General features: G+C 39.6%; 1 protein-coding gene across 5 annotated transcripts in view; it reads right to left on the bottom strand.

Annotated features, from left to right (window-relative positions):
• Positions 1-19,195, bottom strand: part of EHBP1 (EH domain binding protein 1) — a 636,728-nt gene that overhangs the window by 112,186 nt on the left and 505,347 nt on the right. For all 5 annotated transcript variants that reach the window (XM_040351212.1, XM_040351213.1, XM_040351215.1 and 2 more), the window contains one exon: positions 9,559-9,682. In XM_040351212.1, the coding sequence (XP_040207146.1) occupies positions 9,559-9,682 (124 nt within the window). The remainder of the gene's footprint in view (positions 1-9,558; positions 9,683-19,195) is intronic.

Below are 19,195 nucleotides of genomic sequence, written 5' to 3'. Positions count from 1 at the left end.
CCAAGACAACCGCTGCCTTGCTAAAGAAGCTGAGGGTAAAGGTGATTGGACTGGCCAAGCATGTCTCCAGATCTAAACCCTATTGAGCATCTGTGGGGCATCCTCAAATGAAAGGTAGAGGAGCGCAAGGTCTTTAACATCCACCGGCTCTGTGATGTCATCATGGAGGAGGGGAAGAGGACTCCAGTGGCAAACTGTAAAGCTCTGGTGAACTCCATGCCCAAGAGGGTTAAGGCAGTGCTGGAAAATATAGGTGGCCACACAAAATATTGACACTTTGGGCCCAATGTGGACATTTTCACTTAGGGGTGTACTCACTTTTGTTGCCAGGGTATTAGACATTCATGGCTGTGTGTTGAGTTATTTTAAGAGGACAGCAAATTTACACTGTTATACAAGCTGTACACTCACTACTTTACATTGTAGCAAAGTGCAATTTCTTCAGTGTTGTCACATGAAAAGATATAATAAAATATTTATAAAACTGTAAGGGGTGTACTCACTTTTGTGAGATAATATATGTATAAAAAGCTAGCCACAAATGTATAGATTTATTTTTGTTCAGCCTATGGGCCAAATTAAAGAAATCAAACAGATTCCTCCATCCATGCAGCATAGTTGGACAAATCTCTATTTGTGACCCATTGTATTCTGCCAGCTGGTAGAATACCCATACAATGCACATATCTACTTGGATGCAGGTGCTGTTCAGGCAACAGTTTTCCACCTGGCTCCATCAACAGAATTCAGCTGAAGAATCAACATTTGTCAATACAAGTGTTGCTGATTGGGCCAGCATTAATCAGTCAAAATTGGATGCCTTTATGGCCAGCTTTAGTTATACTCAATTTCATACAGACCATATAACACTTCCTTCAATCAATGGCTTACCTAGATAAAAAGGCAATTAAGTTAATTAAGCAAGGAGGTCCTTCCCTGTTGGGATCAGTGTATGGAGATTACAGCAGGTAAGTGATGCAAAAGATAAGCAGTAAAACATACAATACAGAAGACATTAAAAAACACTATTACACTATAGCACAGTGTAGCCTGGCCTTATACTGTATAACTCGCACAGAAAACAATCAATGATTGCACCAGAAAATAATAAATATATCCTTTAGGCCGATTCAGTGAACTGAGAAATATGCTAGCAAAAAATAAATACATTAAAATAGTACAATTCAAATAAATGTTAAATTCATAGAAGTGTGTGCAGGTAAAAAGAAAGCCCCTATGCTAAGTTTTTGTTGGATACAGTTCAAACATTCTTGTTACAACGGCATCCAGACCCAAAGGCCAAATAAATAAGCAAATGATCAAGCAATTCTCTTTACGTGATATAGATGAAATGGAGCAGATTTACTAATGGAATAGAGACTACTCACTTAAGCCAGGTAAACACTAATGGCTTTTTTCATTCAACCCAGCGGTTGAAAAAAAAACCCTGACAGCTCCGGTCGGAAGCCGCTGTACTAACAGTCCAACGTTAGTACCGTGATCTCTCCCACTAAGCTGTTGTGCTCTGACTGGGTACGACCAGAACACTCTGGTCAGCTCTCTCTCAGCCATTGGTAAAGAGCGCTGGTTTTCCAGCATGCTCGTCGGCAGAAGCCGGTCAAATGGCCGGCTTCTGTTGCACTGGCTGACATACACTCAGGCCGAATGTCAGACGGTTTTTATTGACTCTCCTGACATTCGGCCTGTGTGTACGGGGCTTTAGCAAAGTGAATGCTCAGTGATTAACTATGTTCACTCCAATCAACCAATCATGTGCTAGCAAAAAAAAATATATAAAACATATTTTAGTTTCCTTGTACATAAATTGCTTAAATTTACTTTTATAGTCAATTTACACTGTCTTGCACTAAAATGCATGTTTATTTCCATCCATTTTAGTCTCTTTTTAACACACCATGATGCCCGTTGACATACATTTTGCATGTTAGCGCAATGCAACGTTATGGTGTGAATAGGACACTTTGGGAATTATTGTTTTTCAGATGTCCTTCTGTTGATCTGCCTTTTACAGCTGTGCTAAAACACACAGGTGTGAATTGGCCTTTAATGGGCTAGCAAAGTGAACATCTTTAAAATGAACAGTTACTTTAAACGTTAATAGCCCATACTTCTTTAGTAAACTAATTTCATTGTCATCTTTCACATCTTGGTCTAATGAGTGATCACACCAAAAACATATATATTTAAAGGGGGTCTAATGGCAGAAGGTTTTTTATCTTAATAGATTCTATAAATTAAGATAAAAAACCTTCAGTGTGCAGCAGCTCCCCAAATAATTACCTGAGTCTCATCTCAATCCAGCGATGTTACTGGATAACCTTGGCTGTCTGAGACTCTAACTCCTGATTGGCTGACACACAACAGCGGGTGCCATTGGCTCCCGCTGCTGTCAAATTCAGTAAACCAATGAGGGGGGTGGGCGACTCCCTGTCTGAATGGACACACAGAGCAGTGGCTTGGCTCGGGTGCCCCCATAGTAAGCTACTCAGCAGGATGGAGAGGGGCCAGGAAGCCGGCAAATGAACCGGAGAAGAGGAGGATTCGGACTACTCTGTGCAAAACCACTACACAGAGCATAAGTATAACATGTTTTTTACATAGAAGGTGAGGTTGAAAAAAGACACAAGTCCAAGCTATGTGTGTGATTTTATGTCAGTATTACATTGTATATCCATGTATGTTGCAATCGTTCAGGTGCTTATCTAATAGTTTTTGGAAACTATCGATGCCCCCCACTGAAACCACTGCCTGTGGAAGGGAATTCCACATCCTTGCTGCTCTTACAGTAAAGAACCCTCTTGGCAGTTTAAGGTTAAACCTCTTTTCTTCTAATTTTAAAGAGTGGCCACGTGTCTTGTTAAACTCCCTTCTGAAAAAAAGTTTTATCTCTATTGTGGAGTCAACAGTATGGTATTTGTAAATTGAATTGAAGAAAGAACTAATAAGTTGGGCTTTAAGGGCACACAGTACAAATAGATGTAGAAAACTAGAGATTTATTTAGTACGAAATATCATAAAAGTGGAACGACATAAAATCAAAAAATTACGAAATTAAGTCAGCAACCAATACTACAGCTGTGATTACAACAGTATACAATCTTGTTATATATAGGCTTCGTTAGAAAGCACAGTTACAGGTACAATGTTGAGTTGTATATCCAGTGTAGTATTCCAAAGGTTTGGTGAAGAGCTTGCTCTACATGTTACGCGCTTAGCGCTTCCTCAGGAGCATAGGATATTGCATCTATAAATAGGTCGCATTGGGGGTAGACAAGCGACAGTAGCGTGTTAACCCCACAGTGGCTGGACGGACAGAATATATCAAGCCAGCCAAGCGTGGGGATATAGTGAAAACCACTAAATTATAAGCATACAGGTGTTCGGACAGTCAGGTGCTGGTAGGCACTAAAATCTCAGATCCAGGGATCTAAAACATGCGGTAATTCAAAGCTCACAGTGCTGGGCTGGAAAAGATAGGTAATAGCGTATGATAAGGCAATCCAAAAGATCCTGGGTATATAAACCCAAGGATATTGTATAGGATTACCAAGGCTAGTTCCTGCAGCCTGATCAGCAGAAGGAGTACCGCATGTGTCCCCAAGGAAGCGATGACGCCGATACTGGGCGTTGGCACACTATATATAGGTGCATTCGCGGTGTCACCATGCGATATATGCGCGATATATGCACATTAAAATAGGTCTTCTCTTTCTACAAAATTTGTAAATTGAAATCATATCCCCCCTCAAGCATCTCTTCTTCAGAGAGAATAATTTCAGTGCTCGCAACCTTTCATCATAACTAATAACCTCCTCCAGACCCTTTATTAGCTTTGTTGTCATTCTTTGCACTCGCTCCATTTCCAGTACATCCTTCCTGAGGACTGGTGCCCAGAACTGGACAGCATACTCCAGGTGAGGCTGGACCAAAGTCTTGTAGAGTGGGAGAATTATCACTTTATCCCTGGAGTTAATCCCCTTTTTAATGCATGCCAATATTCTGTTTGCTTTGTTAGCAGCAGCTTGGCATTGCATGACATTACTGAGCTTATCATCTACTAGGACCCCCACAGGTCCTTTTCCATCCTAGATTCCCCCTAGTGATTACATTTCATTCATATTTTTGCCACCCAAATGCATTATTTTACATTAAACCTCATTTGCCATGTAGTTGTCCACCCCTGTCCATTAATTTGTTCAGATCTTCTTGCAAGGTTTCCACATCCTGCAAGAAGTTATTACTCTGCTTAGCTTAGTGTGGTCCCCACCCTCCAGGTCGTTTATGAACAAATTAAACTGGATTAGTCCCAGCTCAAAACCCTGGGGGACCCCACTACCCACCCCTGACCATTCCGAGTACTCCCTATTTATCACCACCCTCTGAACTCACCCTTGTAGCCAGTTTTCAATCCATGTACTCACCCTATGGTCCATGCCAACGCGGACCTTACTTTGTACAGTAAACGTTTATAGAGAATTGTGTCAAATGCTTTTGCAAAATCCAGATACACCATGTCTACAGGTATTCCTTAATCTAGATGGCAGCTCACCTCCTCATTGAAGGTTAATAGATTGTTTTTTATCAAGAACAATTCTTGCAGTAATCCATGCTGATTACTGCTAATGATACAGAAGACAGATCAAAACTCTGCTCTTTTGATGTCATGAGACACAAACAACTAGCGCCCAGAAGCGATTCAGTTCGCATGCGCCGCGCTTTATAAGTTTTTCATTCATTCATTCATTCATTCATACAGTTTTTCTTACTAAAATCTTATATATAGTCCCTTATCATCCCCTCCAAGAGCTTGCATATTATTGATGTTAGGCTAACTGGTCTGTAATTCCCAGGAATGTATTTTGGCCCTTTTTGGGTTCTCCAATCAGCTGGTACCATTCCAGCCAGTAGACTGGCAGTAAAAATTAGGAACAATGGTCTGGCAATTACTTGACTGAGTTTCCCAAGTACCTTTTTGAAGACCGAGAAGAATAAATTCAATACCTTCGCCATCTCCCCATCCTTTGTAACCAGATTTCCTTCCTCATTGTTTATGGGGCCAATATGGTCTGTCCTCCCTTTTTTACTGTTTATATACTTATATTTATATTTCTTGTAATTTTTTTTTGCTCTCCTCCACTATCTTTCTTTCGTGTTCTATCTTCGCCGCCCTAATTGCATCCTTACATATCTTGTCGCATTCTTTGTAAAGTCTGAATGATGATAATCCCTTGTATTTTTTGAAGGCCTTCTCCTTTGCTTTTATATGCATTTTTACATTGGAGCCATCCAGGACTTTTGGTCGCTCTTTTAAATTTATTTGGCCAAGCAAACCCATCCTCCATGTTTTTTTGTTTCTAAGATTTTATCCCAATTTATATCTTCTAGCAAAGATTGAAGTTTAGGGAAGTTGGCTTTGTGTTCCCCTTGTGTTTCCTATTTGTAAAAATGAGACTTTAATAGTACTTTAATATATATTAACTAATCTGGCCAGCAGTGGCCAGATAAAGAAGTCGTTAAATGTCGGAGAATCTTTGATTCCAAAATAACTTCAGTGTCAAAGCTGTAAGAAAGTAACGCATTGGCCCACTTACAGTCTATACACAAGAAACGTATCCACTGGGGGTCTCAAGAGACTTATGAAGTTAACCAGTAGTTAAACTACAGCCATGTCAAAAGCAAAACAACTTTGTGTAGAGTTGCCCTTTAACTTGCCAAAATCAATAGGGAAAAATTAGTCCTCTTGGATGCAAGTCCTGGGTGTATAGTTATGTGGCTTTCAGAGTGATAAGTACACACCAAACCTCTGAAGATACCAATACTGATCATTAAAATTGAAGAGTGATAACGGCTTATTTGCCGACTCGTTTTATTCCCTCATTTTTACATTTTATTCCACTTGAACTGCACAGAACAAAGCGTGGCACAGCGTAGCAGAGGAGGAAGTCTTAAACAATGGTGCTCTATAAAAGGGTCCGCTGCTGAAGGACACCTGGCTCCCCTTTGGTGAAAGCATAACAAGTGTATTAAGTAAGCACCACCTCAGCAATTATAATCCCCTCTGGCTTCCTGGGCACAGTTTATTGGTTCAATTTTCATAACCGTGAGCATCATTAGGGCAATGCAGTAATTAAGAGTTGTTAGAAAGTGAATTCTCAAACTGCAGATTAGAAAATTAAACTATTTCCTGATTACATATTAATGGAGCACAACAATAGCAGTTGCCATAAGCTTGGAAGGCAACCAAGGGATAAATCTGTGTACTTAATTACCATAAACAATGGCTGCATAGAAATGAAGTTTTACGCACATTTCCTTCTGTAATATGTCTGATATCAGTACACACTTGACAATTCTTGTTCAATTATCTCTATTATTTAATGCGCTGTGAACGGCTCTGTGTAAATAAAATTAACCACCCCAATTACTTTGAATTCATCTAGGGACAACGTAAAAAGAGAAAAAAAAATGTGGAGAATTCGCGGCAAAGTCTAATCTAAAACATTACAGAAGCTTTTACTTGAATCTGCCTATATTTGTATGCTCTAATTTAAGTGTATGCGCTAATTTAATTACATTTGCCACCAATGGTCAATCATAAGCAACAGAGCTACGGTGATTTAATTAATCCACATTCACTATACACACAATCAAGAAGAAATCTGGTGAACAGCACAATTCTATGTTATCGGTCTGTTTTCAGCAAGAATAAAGAGAATGAATTAAAAATTAAAAAGAACCAGTTACCCGTAAAGTATGGCAATTTGTGGGATGTGGTTACATTGGTAGCTCAACAACTGTTCCTGGGTTGCAGTAAATAATACCAATACAAAGAATTATCCAGGGTGTCATATATGTGTTATTAGAATGCATATATTAGTTTCTTGTGAATTTGCCTTCTATTCAATAATGTTTTTGCTTGATAAGTGATTGCCATTCTGTGTGATATATAAAGAAGAAGTATGTTTGTCTAATCAATTTTTCATAGCATGTATTGTTCTTATTTGTTGCCTAGCTCAGATACAACTAAATTAATGTATGTGAGGTATATATGTTTTATATATATATATATATATATATATATATATATATATATATATATATATATATATATATATATATATATATATATATATATATATATATATATATATATATATATATATATATATATATATACATATACACACACACATACACACATGTCTATATACAGTATATATACACACCCTTTTATATTTAATCTGCTTTAAATGGCAGAAGCTCTCTCAGGCCCTTTAACATCAAATGTGAGCACAGAGACCTGAACACGTGGAGATAAGCTTAGTTTTTGTGATTTTTTTATAAGCTCTTCTGAATTTTGAACCAAATACTTCATGAAGCTTTGCTCAGGCTCCTTTTTGCCTAGCCAAAAAACAGAGATGCTCAGACTGCCCAATGCAACTTGACTTCCAAAGTAGACAAATTCCAAGTCTTGAACAGGTATGAAAGCTTTTAAGAGAGGACAACAAAAACAGTAGGAAAAATAAATGCAGTTCTGTAATTATTAATACTGTACATTGGTAAATTTATATTTTTAATGAAAGAGGTACAAGAACCTGAATATGACCCAGTATCAGCTTCCTGCAGCTTCCTGCAGTTCCTGCACAGCAAAACTTAAACTTGGGGAGGGAGAAGAGGCACAAAGAACCAATTATTTTTACTGCAGTGCAAGAAGAATGCTGATTTAAAGAAAAATCAGAGTGAGTTGTGTGCAACACTTTTGGCCCACTTACAGCCTAGACCAAAGAAACCTTCTCACTGGGGGTCTCAAGAGACTACAATAAAATATGTTTCTAAAACGAAAAAAAAATAAAATAAAAAAAAATAAACTTTTGCCTTTAGAAATACTTTAAATATGATTTCCTAGTGATAAATCCAATAAACTTCCCTGCAATTAATGAAGCCCAAAAACTTTTAGACATATATACGCAGTGCTAACACTTTAAATGTGACGATTTTTCCACAATAAGGGTTCTCTCCTCAAACGCTCCAAGCTGTATGCCATGTATTCAAAAAGAAAGTAAGCCACATGTAGCGTAATATTGATAAAATGTATTCAATAAATGTACTCACAAAGCAGTAGCCAGAAAAGTGCATAATGGAATTTGTTGTACATCATGCATGCATGATGCCATCAGACAATGTGCCCCAGCCTATGTGTTTTGTTAAAAATAATGTCCTCAGGGCACATGTGTGCTTCCTGGTTCCCCTGAGGACATTATTTTTAATGAAATGCGTAGGGTAGTGCACATTGACGTCATCATGCATGTGTACTCAACAGCGAGTTCCGATACTTAAATTTCTGGCTATACGTTGGAAAGATTTTTGGCTGGGAAGTTTATTTGATTTATCATTAGGCTATCATATTTAAAGAGATAAGAGTTCTATACATATGTGTTATAGGTATATAATAAATTATATATATTTACACAGAAAGGCTCAATCATTCGTTTAATATACAGTTATAGTCAATTTTTCAAAATAATATTCCTAATATTCATTCTCTAAGGAGTTTCTGAACCCATAATATAACACAGCCCCACATATAACAGAACTGTGTTCTCTAAACCCCAAAGAAAATGTTAAGCTTTCACTTTATTTAAGGATCCATTTCCTCTTAAAAACTGAAGAAAAGGTATTTGCCTTTGAATTCTTTAGCTCTATTATATTTAATTTAACACTTTCATACAATTTAACAAAATACTAACAAATGTGTGCAGGATTTGTATAGTATATATTAAATATAGGTCACTAAAAAAGAGAATGCAAAGCTGGGACAACATATGTACAAATACAAATAGATAATTCTCTAGTACATACATTCATACATGTTTTATACAAGGCACACACATAAATTATTTTAAAGTTGTGGCAATATTCCTGATAAACTCAAAAATGATTTTGTCACTATAATCCAAAACCATTTTGTGCATTATGCTTCTGTTTATAAGAGACACAGATGAGCAATTTGTGCCCCCGCCACATAAATATATATTCTAAATAGATGTATACCGCCCTTACAATGCTGTAAATCTATTTCCTCTCCACAATCAGATAGCGGTGACAGCTTTCAGTGAGATGGCAGTCTATGTACAGCGTGTTTCATGAGGAATATAGCTGGCTAGCTTCCTTCTCTTCAGACACACACACAACACACTCTGCCTATTGAATCTGTAGAACACTGAAGATCTTACTATTTTTTTTTTTTTTTCTAAGCAGGGGCATATCAATGAGGCACAGATATGTATTCAGGCTCTGCATGGTTGAGCACACTGTTCAATAGTGCTGGCTCACACGATATCAGGGCGAGTTATCACTTCCCATGAAGGCACTCTTATCACCAGGGCCCAGAGAGGTGGCAGCAAATCGCAGCCTTTTCATTTTCAAGGCAGTTCTGCTGAACATTCAGGCTTCAAAGATTCACACTTCCAAAACTCTATAAGAGTTTGTGAACGCTCAATTTGCCAAAACTGTTTACAGTGTAATTGGGCACCGTACCTGTGTCCATGAGATAGCGGAGGCGGTTCTCCACCAGCGCGGCACGGGTGTCAATTTGATTCTGCTCGTTCTCTAGGGCTGCCAATTCTCCAACAACATACTGACTGGTGTCTTTGAACCCTTTCTGTATTAGAGAAAAAGAGAAATAGAGAAAGAACAAATAAGAGGGGAGACATCACTTGTAAGTTGACTTTTTCTTTCTTGCGATCACTTAGAAAAGCACTTATTTGGCCAACAAAAGCCCATACCACACCACTCTCGAGTGCCAGAAGAGCACAAAAATATATAGTGATATTCCATTATATACTGGAGGGCTAGCTCTTCACCTGATATTTCTACACTTCTCTTATCTACACAAAGCAAATTCTGAGCTGAATACACCTGATAAAATATATATGTTTGACTTGTATCTTTCTCTGTCTATCAAAAGGATCAAGAAAAACAATTATGTCATGAATTTGCAAATTTAAAGGCTTGCATTTGAAGACCCTTTGGCTTTCAGATGATGTTTAGATCAAAAGATGCTAGTGATGGTCCCATATGCCAGTAGCTAATGTCAGCATTTATACAAAGCAGGCTGGATGAAAAACCCAACTGTACAATTCTCATATCTGCTCATCTATGCAACCTATGTTGATTTTTTTACCGTTCCCTTCCAGGATATGGAAATTTGGTTTGGATGCAATTTCACAGAAAAGGGCTTAGAGTTTATGTAATGTGACTATGGGGTTTATTTACTAAAGCTGGAAAGTGTGCAAAATCAGTCTCACTTCTGCATAAGAAACCAATCAGCTTCCAGGTTTTATTGCCAAAGCTTAAAGTGGTTGTACACCCTGTACAAGGGTGGGAAGGAAGAGGGGTGAAGATGGACGCTCGCTGCTAGTGGGGACAGTGGTGACATTGCAGGCTTCGGTTTTAGGTAAGTGACACATAATGGGCTACTATGCAATGCATAATCCTTTGCAGGGAAATAAAGAGGTAGTAAAACCCATCAGGGTTTTGAATGGTTACTCAGGTAAGTACATGGGGTGGGGGGAATTTTTTACCTTAATGCACACAACCTGGGCTTGGGAGCAAGTCAGCATGTGTGTCACCATAGGAAACAGCTTCCTATGGTGGCAAGTGCAGAGAGGAGGAGCCTAGAGTGCTGGTGGAAGATTCCAGAAGAGGAGGTTCACATTTTAAAAACCTTAAATAAAGAATTTACTTAAAACATTTTATGACTTTAGAACCACTTGACCATCAGAAGGTTTTACTCTCTTCATGACACGGGCATTTTTTTTTTATATTCAGCACAGTGCTAACTGGCAACTACACGGTCACGCAACACTAAACGCAAAGAAAATTACATTTATATTTGGTTCCCCCACACAAATAGAGCTTCTTGTGGTGATATATTTTTTTTTTCTATGATATAAACAAAAAAAGACAGACAATTTAGAATTATAAAACATACAATTTTTTATGTGTTTTTTTTAAACACAGAACTCTGTCTGTGATTGGACACAGCCAATCAGCTGATTTCAACCAACATCAGCGACTGAAAGGGATGATGAGTGGGGCCATGTACCATGAAATCTTGGGTGAGTACCTCCTTCCCTCAGCCAGGGCATTGAAAATGTGTCGTGGATGGATATTCCAGCATGACAATGATCTGAAACACACGGTCAAGGCAACAAAAGGAGTGGCTCAAGAAGAAGCGCATTAAGGTCCTGGAGTGGCCTAGCCAGTCTCCAGACATAAGTCCCATAGAAAATACATGGAGGGAGCTGAAGGCTTGAGTTACCAAACGTCAGCCTCAAAACCTTAATAACGTGGAGAGGATCTGCAAAGAGGAGTTGGACAAAGTCCCTCCTGAGATGTGTGCAAACCTGGTGGCCAACTACAAGAATCGTCTGACCTCTGTGATTGCCAACAAGAGTTTTGCCACCAAGTACCAAGTCATGTTTTGCGAAGGGGGTCAAATACTTATTTCACTCATTAAAATCATAGGCTGGCTCTTTTATCATTCTGGGACCACACTAGAGTTTTGCTTTCCTTGCACACCTGAGATACTTTCATTGCTCATTTTATTTTCTCCATAATTTTTTTAAACAAAATCAACAGAAAGAATGTGATCACATGTAACCTCTACACCAGGGATCTGCAATTAGCGGACCTCCAGATGTTGGAAAACTACAAGTCCCATCATGCCTCTGGGTGTCATGCTTGTGGCTGTCAGAGTCTTGCTATGCCTCATGGGACTTGTAGTTCTGAAACAGCTGGAGGTCCGCTAATTGCATTTCCCTGCTCTACACAGTTGTGCAGATCTTTAAACTCAAATTCAGAGTTTTTAAAAGTCCCAGAGAGGCGTTGGAAACCATTACACTATTGAACTCTTCAACATTAACAAAATACTGAAAATGAGTTAGTACACAACTGATATGTTTAACCACTTGAGGACCCCTTCACGCCGATATACGTCGGCAGAAGGGCACGGCTGGGCACAGGCACGTACATGTATGTCGCCTTTAAGAGCCCAGCCGTGGGTCACGCACTCGCCTCCGGCACGCTCGTGACCTAGTCCTGAGCTACGTGACTGCGCCCGTGGAAACTGATCGACGCTGGTGTCCCGCGATGGGGTCACAGGAGCTGAAGAACGGGGAGAGGTGAATGTAAACAAACTAAATTATTAATAAAAATGCCATAAACCTATCCCCTATTTTGTAAAAGCTATAACTTTTGCGCAAACCAATCAATAAACACTTCTTACAATTTTTTTTACCAAAAATATGTAGAAGAATACGTATCGGCCTAAACTGAGGAAAAACATTTTTTTAATATTTTTGGGGGATATTTATTATAGCAAAAAGTAAAAAATATTGAATCTTTTTAAAAATTGTCGCTCTATTTTTGTTTATAGCCCAAAAAATAAAAACCGCAGAGGTGATCAAATACCACCAAAAGAAAGCTCTATTTGTGGGAAAAAAAGGACGCCAATTTTGTTTGGGAGCCACGTCACACGACCGCACAATTGTCAGTTAAAACGACGCAGTGACGAATCGCAAAAAGGGGCCAGGTCCTTTACCTGCATAATGGTCTGGGTCTTAATTGGTTAAAAAACATGCATACATGCCATCGTGCATTTTCAGATGCACTGTGTTCAGACTTTATAAAGGAGCTAATTCAATGCAGCATGAGGATTTTCATTTACTATGCACCTTAGTAAAAATTTGATGGGATCCACTACGAACAAAGGACTTTGTCATGTCCACAAATGTTGGTAGCTTTAAAAATACTTCTGTTGGAAATGAGCTAAAAAAATTATACACCATGTGACTTATAGTTAAAATATCTCCCAATTTATTGCACACTAGCAAAGTGCAGTGAGTCTGCTACTGTATATTTTATGCAAGGAGAGAGGAGAAGCAGCTCACGAGAACTGCGCACTGTAGAATATAATCTTGTTTACGCACACAGCTGGCTAGAACAGAAGTGCTAAACACCGCAAGGTGTTATCCATCACTAAGACGGCGGTTTCACAAAGCACTGCTGACTGTTCTGTCATGTTTAACATTACCAATCTGAACTGCCGGGACAGGCCTATTAGGTAATCAGATAAGGAAGGGACAATGGTTGGCTGGGACACATGCCTGATAGAGAAAATAAAATGGAAAGAACTTACTCAGTTTTAGCCGTTTTCTGGTTCACTAACAGCCAGCAGCTACAAATACTATAGTTGCTGACTTGTTTTATAAGGACATTTACCTGTCCAGGGATCCAGCGATGTTGGCACCCGAGCCGATTCTTCAATCGGCTTCAGGAGCAGGTGCTGGAATCTCAAGCAAGGGAAACCGTCAGTGAAACTTTGCGGCTTCACAGCTGGTTTCCTACTGTGCATGCGTGAGCCATTATGCACTTTGTGGATGGCCCCATAGTCTTCTGGGACCTGTGATGTGTCCCAAAAGACTGCACCGGAGAAGGGGGGGTCAAAATTTAATCTCAGAACGCCGTGGCGTATCTGATCGGAAGTGGGAGCGGGTACCTATCAAAACCAGGGACCCCCTTCCCCTCCAAACAACTTCTCTTTTTGAGCTGGCCATAGACGAATAGAATTTAAGGAAAATTCTTAGGAAGAGTCTTGGGAAAATTCGTACAAATTTCAATGTGCAAGGGATTTTCTATCTGCTTAATGAATGATGAATGACTTGAAGCTCTGCTGAGTCTGATCATCCAGTCATGTGCAAGCAAAAATCCTGTACTTTCTTGCAGTTGATTGGGCATTATTATTTGTAAAGGTCATTTTCAACAGATTCACCAAGCTATGTAATATTGCAGCTTACAAAGTATAACTAAAGGCAAAACTTTTTTTTGGTTTTGGATAGAGTCGAGAGGGATTAGAACATCAGTAGATTTTGTATTGCTGTCTGTGTCCCCATTGGGAGATTCTCCCCATTTGTCCTGTTTACCATTATAATTGAAAGGGAAAGTAAAAGAAAATCACAAATTTTGTGTTGTCCCCAGAAATGTAATAGGAGGGAAAATCTTCCAATGGGGACACTAGTGGTCTCCAAGGAATTCCCTTAACTTGTGGGGATTTTCCCTCACTTCCTGTTTGGCTATGGGACAGGAAGTGAAGAGAAATCTCCGCAATTGGATACAGATGGTGGGAAAAAAAATCTGACAGGGGTTATAAAAAAAAGCTTTGCCTATAGCTCTACTTTAAATGTGGTGGGTGCATTAGTTTCATTTTTTTAGGCTTTTTCCCCTTTATTTTCACCTGCCTCAGGGTGTTTCCATTCTGGATAAAGGAGCAACAAAGACACACATTGTCAATTTGTAGAGAGGGTAGTTTTAGGCTGGCCATAGATTTGGCCGGTTCAGTAGGGACCTGCCAAATTTCGATCCATGTGTGATTGTGCTCGCTCAACAGAAGTCGATCAGTAGAACAACTTAAGTCAAAGAGGCTTGTTGAAAAAATGTTCTCAGTTATCCAGCTGCAGCCACTGATCAGTGTATTCTGACAGCATAGAGTCATGCTGTCAGAATACAATGTCCCAGCGGGCAGGATTCCTTTATCCATCTCCCTTGTGTAGTTGGAGGAATTTGTTCTTTTTTATTCAGCCCGCTGGCAGAATTAAAAAAAATGAATCTGCTAAGACCAGCTTTAGATGAACTAGCATATTTAAATAGATTTGTCTAACAAAGAAGGCCGAACGCCAAACACTTTTTAGGCACTTACAGCAATTTTTTTATTTTTTTTTACCTTTTGGGATAAAGGTTTTAAAGCAGTATTAAACCCAAAAGAAAACATTTATTAAATTGCAGCTTACCAATTCTTTGATGTGATGGCTGTATTATTTTCCTTTATTAGGCTTTTTTTTATTTTCATCTGGTGATCCAGTCAGCAAATAATTGTTTTTACTAGCTCAAGCTCTCTAACAGAATGTATCAGTTTACATGGATGAGACAAACAAATTAACACTGACAAGGGTGTATAAAATGATAATTTTTCATGTATTTATGTAAAACCTTGACCCCAAAAGGAAACAAAAACTATTTGCTGTAACTGATTATAAAATGTGAGCTGGAGTTTAGCTTCAATTTGTTAGCGCATTGAAGCCTACTAATACATTTAACATTACCCTCCCCCTTGTGACAATACTGCTATTTGTTCTGCCTTCTGTGCTCATTCCTCCAGAGTTGTATCACACTAATACAGGAGGTGTGTTACTGGCCAGTTTACCAGGTAAAAACAGAGGAGGATAAAAAAGACAAAGAAAAGAAAACTGGTGCAGCTACCACATCTAATGATTGGTAAGCTGCAGTATAATACATTTTGGTTTAGGGTTTAAAGGAGTTGTAAAGGTAAAACAAATTTCACCTTAATGCATTCTATGCATTAAGGTGAAAAAACATCCGCATATTAGTGGCCCCCCAGCCCCCCCCCCCATTTACTTACCTGACCCCTCGAAAGTCCCGCGCTGTAAATGCGCAGGCTTCTCGGCAGTCTTCCTGGCTCATTCATTGGCTGATTGACAGCAGCGCAAGCCAATGCTGTACTGCTTTCAATCACATCCAATGACGCGGCACACCGGGGGGCGGGGCCGAGTGATACAGTGAGGGGCTATGGCCGCCGGCTGTATCACGGGAGCGCGCCTGCAAGAACTCAACACCATGTGAGCTCGCTCGCATGAAGGTGTTGAGTTCTTGCGAGGGGGAGCCGAGACAGCCGTCAAGGGACCCCAGAAGACTAGGTTCGGGGCCACTCTGTGCAAATCGAGCTGCACAGTGGAGGTAAGTATAACATGTTTGTTATTTAAAAAATAAAATGGTCTTTAATACTGCTATAAATAAAGAGGCATTACCATTGTAAACACCCATCAGTGTGAAATGGTTTGTTTCAACACTCCAACTTTTACTTATGCTGGACAGCTTGGTCTGAAACAAATTTACTGGTTGGATCATGAAGTGAAAATAACAGGATAATTAAAAAAACAAAACACACTGAACCACAATATATAAGAACTGGTAAGCTGCAATGTGTTCATTTATTTTATTTTATTACTACTCAAGGGCCAAGGTATACTCTTGAAATACATAATTGTTGGTAACTGAAACACTCAGCAACCAATAAATAGTCTCATTGGAAATGGGTTACAGCACAGAACTGTTGCTGTTCATACCGAGCCATCAGTGGCTCACAGTTCTCTGATGACTTTACAAACGGCATTATTATTAGTGTAATTAAATATACTGGGGTTGAATTACCAAAGGAGTAGAACACGTTTACTTTGCAAAGTGAGTTTTCACATTGCATGGGAATTTTTACATAGCTTGGTGAATGTGTTGAAATTGACCTTTACAAATAATAATGCCCAATCAACTGCAAGACATTTTAAAGTACAGGATTTTTGCTTGCACATGACTGGATGATCAAACTCAGCAGAGCTTCATGTCATTCATCATTCATTAAGCAGATAGAAAATCCCTTGCACATTGAAAATTTGGTTTCCCAAGTGAATAGCCTATACTCCTTTAGTAAATCTATCCCATTGTTATTTAATTTTTTGATTTCACTAATTAGAGTGTGGCCAAATTAAAACCCATTACCATTTGGTCATCAAACCCAAAACCAAAAATGGAGTACATTGCAGCTTACCAATCATTTGATGTGGTGGCTGCTTTTTTTTAAGGTTTTTTTTCTCTGTTTTCTCCTGGTGGTCTGGCCAGTAAAACGCCTCCTGTATTAGAGTGCCTACACTCTGGATGAAGGTGCAAAGGGGCACCTTTAGACAGCAGCAGTTTGGGGGAAGGGGGTGTTAGATATAATAGTAGATTAAGATCTAAACAAACTAAAGCTAAACTCCAAATAACACTTTTTAGGCCCCTTTCAAACGGGGCGGATCAGTAATGATCCGCCTCCGTATGCTCAGCGTGGATCGCTCCGTTGATCCCCGCTGAGCCAACGGATGACAGGGCGGTCCCCGCACACTGTGCAGGGACCGCCATGTCTTTTCTCTGCTCTCCCCTATGGGGGGGATCGGATGAACACGGACCGTATGTTTATCCGCTGACACCCGCAATCTCATAGGGACCAATGTATGTCCCTTTTTCATCCGCAAACGGATGGATGAAAAAGCGGACATACGGTCCGCGGGTGTGAAAGGGGTCTAAAGCAGTTACAGCAATACAATATTCAATCTTATTATTCAATATTTTTATTACACCCATGCTAATAGTAAACAAAAAATGTGTATATGCTTGAACAAAACACTTCCAAATTAACACGAAGGAAAAACATTTAAAATCAGCTGTCCTACAGACCTAAATGTCCTAAACCAGTAAATCAAGTCCTTTGCTAAGGAAGACAACTCCAATGTTCACTATACCAATGTGTGATAGTATCAACAATAATTATTTTGCTATTAAAACATCACATTCAGATGACGAAATGCGTAGAGTTGGAATTCAGGTGACGTCATTTCCACTTCTATGGAACACTTTTTGTTTTTGGAGCTCTATGCTTTTTTACACTGATGTAAGTGTACTACTTTCTAATTTCTGGGGTTTTAATAAATATATTACACCATGAGAGGCTTTCCTATTTTCTCTTGATGGTTTTGTTGTACTGTTGCCACCGGGAAGCTTAAAGGAACAGAGTTACCTTTTAGACCATTCCGATGGAGAAACCAGCACATGGATCTTAAAGGAACAATGGAGCGCTGACCACATTGGCGGGGGATCCAACGCATGACACGCCGGCATAAAAAGTGCAGTTTGAGGTCTTTACCCCAATAAGAAGGGCTCAACAATGGCTGATGAGGGCAGTGTGTGGAGGAAGGGCACCGAGGAGTAAAGACTTATGCACTTATGCACCTTTTCTGTTTTAACTAAGGGAACATGTGGCTTGGATTTTCTTTCATGCATAGAGCACTTTATATCGGATGGGCTGACTTGTCACTATAACAAAGTATTTATTGTTGATGCTATCACACATTGGTATAGTGAACATTAGCGCCGTCTTCCTTAGTAAATGACTTTATTTACTAGTTACAGCAATAGTTTTGTTAATTTGGGATAAAGGTTTTGCATAAATAAAAGCTGATGATCGTACCCCTGTCTGTGGTAGATGGTTTGTCTCAACCCTCTAACTGCTACATCTGCAGGACAGTGTATTCTGTTAAAAAACAACAGACTTGGGGGGTGTGGCTTGGTAAGTGAGCATACTGATCCCAAAGGGCATTTGATCCCAAAGGGCATTTACAGCGCTAACATCCCCACCACATGTTTCAGGACTGGATAATTACCTCTGGGAGAAAACCTGTGAGTTAGAAGCTCTGTCTCTCAGAAGAACAGAGAGGACCAAGCCTGGGCAGAGTTCATCAAGATGGCACCTGCTCCCTACCACAGCGAGCACCAAGGGACAGGAGCAGGGAGGCAGCCAGTAAACTGCAGCGGCTTGCCAACAACACAGGAAAGGACACTGCTCACATTTCCGCTCCTAATACAGTGGAGGTCAGTGAATCTGTCCATCCTAAGAAGAGTAGAGAAAGGTACAGAAGGGCACTGGGGCATTATTATCTGCATTGTTCTTTCATGGATGGGTGGGGGTCAGGGGGGAACAGGCAGCCAGCTGTGGGTAACCAAGAGCCCACCCATAAAACTCTTCATTGTCCTCTCTCACCTCACAATTCCAATTTCTCAGGGAGGATATCATTATTATGAGGCTGGACATGCAGAAGGTGACAGTTTACGGCAGCTCTGGAAGGGGGACTGAGTACTCTTGAGGATCAAGTACCTCCTTTGAGTAGGGATCGCAAGGCAACAAGTCTGGTAGTCTTCAATCATGACAACCACAATGAAAATATGTAGAACAGGCTCAGACGTAACATCAACATTTTGGGGCTTCCTAAGCGTATTGAGGGGAAAGATCGCACTGGGTGCGATTGGTGCGCCACAATATAATACAAGCTTGCTTTTGGGTTTCTTTAAACAAATTATAATATAAATGAAAATATATAGAACATTCTGCCCTGAATTTCAGGTAACTAGAAAAGTCTATATAATTAATTAGGTATTTGCACAGGTAACTTAATACACTGCCACATAATCAGAAATACTTGTTAACATCTAGATTTCTTTGTATTTTGACTAT

The sequence above is a fragment of the Rana temporaria genome, chromosome 4, assembly GCF_905171775.1.
Source record: "Rana temporaria chromosome 4, aRanTem1.1, whole genome shotgun sequence".
NCBI lineage: Eukaryota > Metazoa > Chordata > Amphibia > Anura > Ranidae > Rana > Rana temporaria.
Note: the sequence above shows the minus strand (reverse complement) of the source record. Positions and strands in the feature narration are given on the sequence as shown.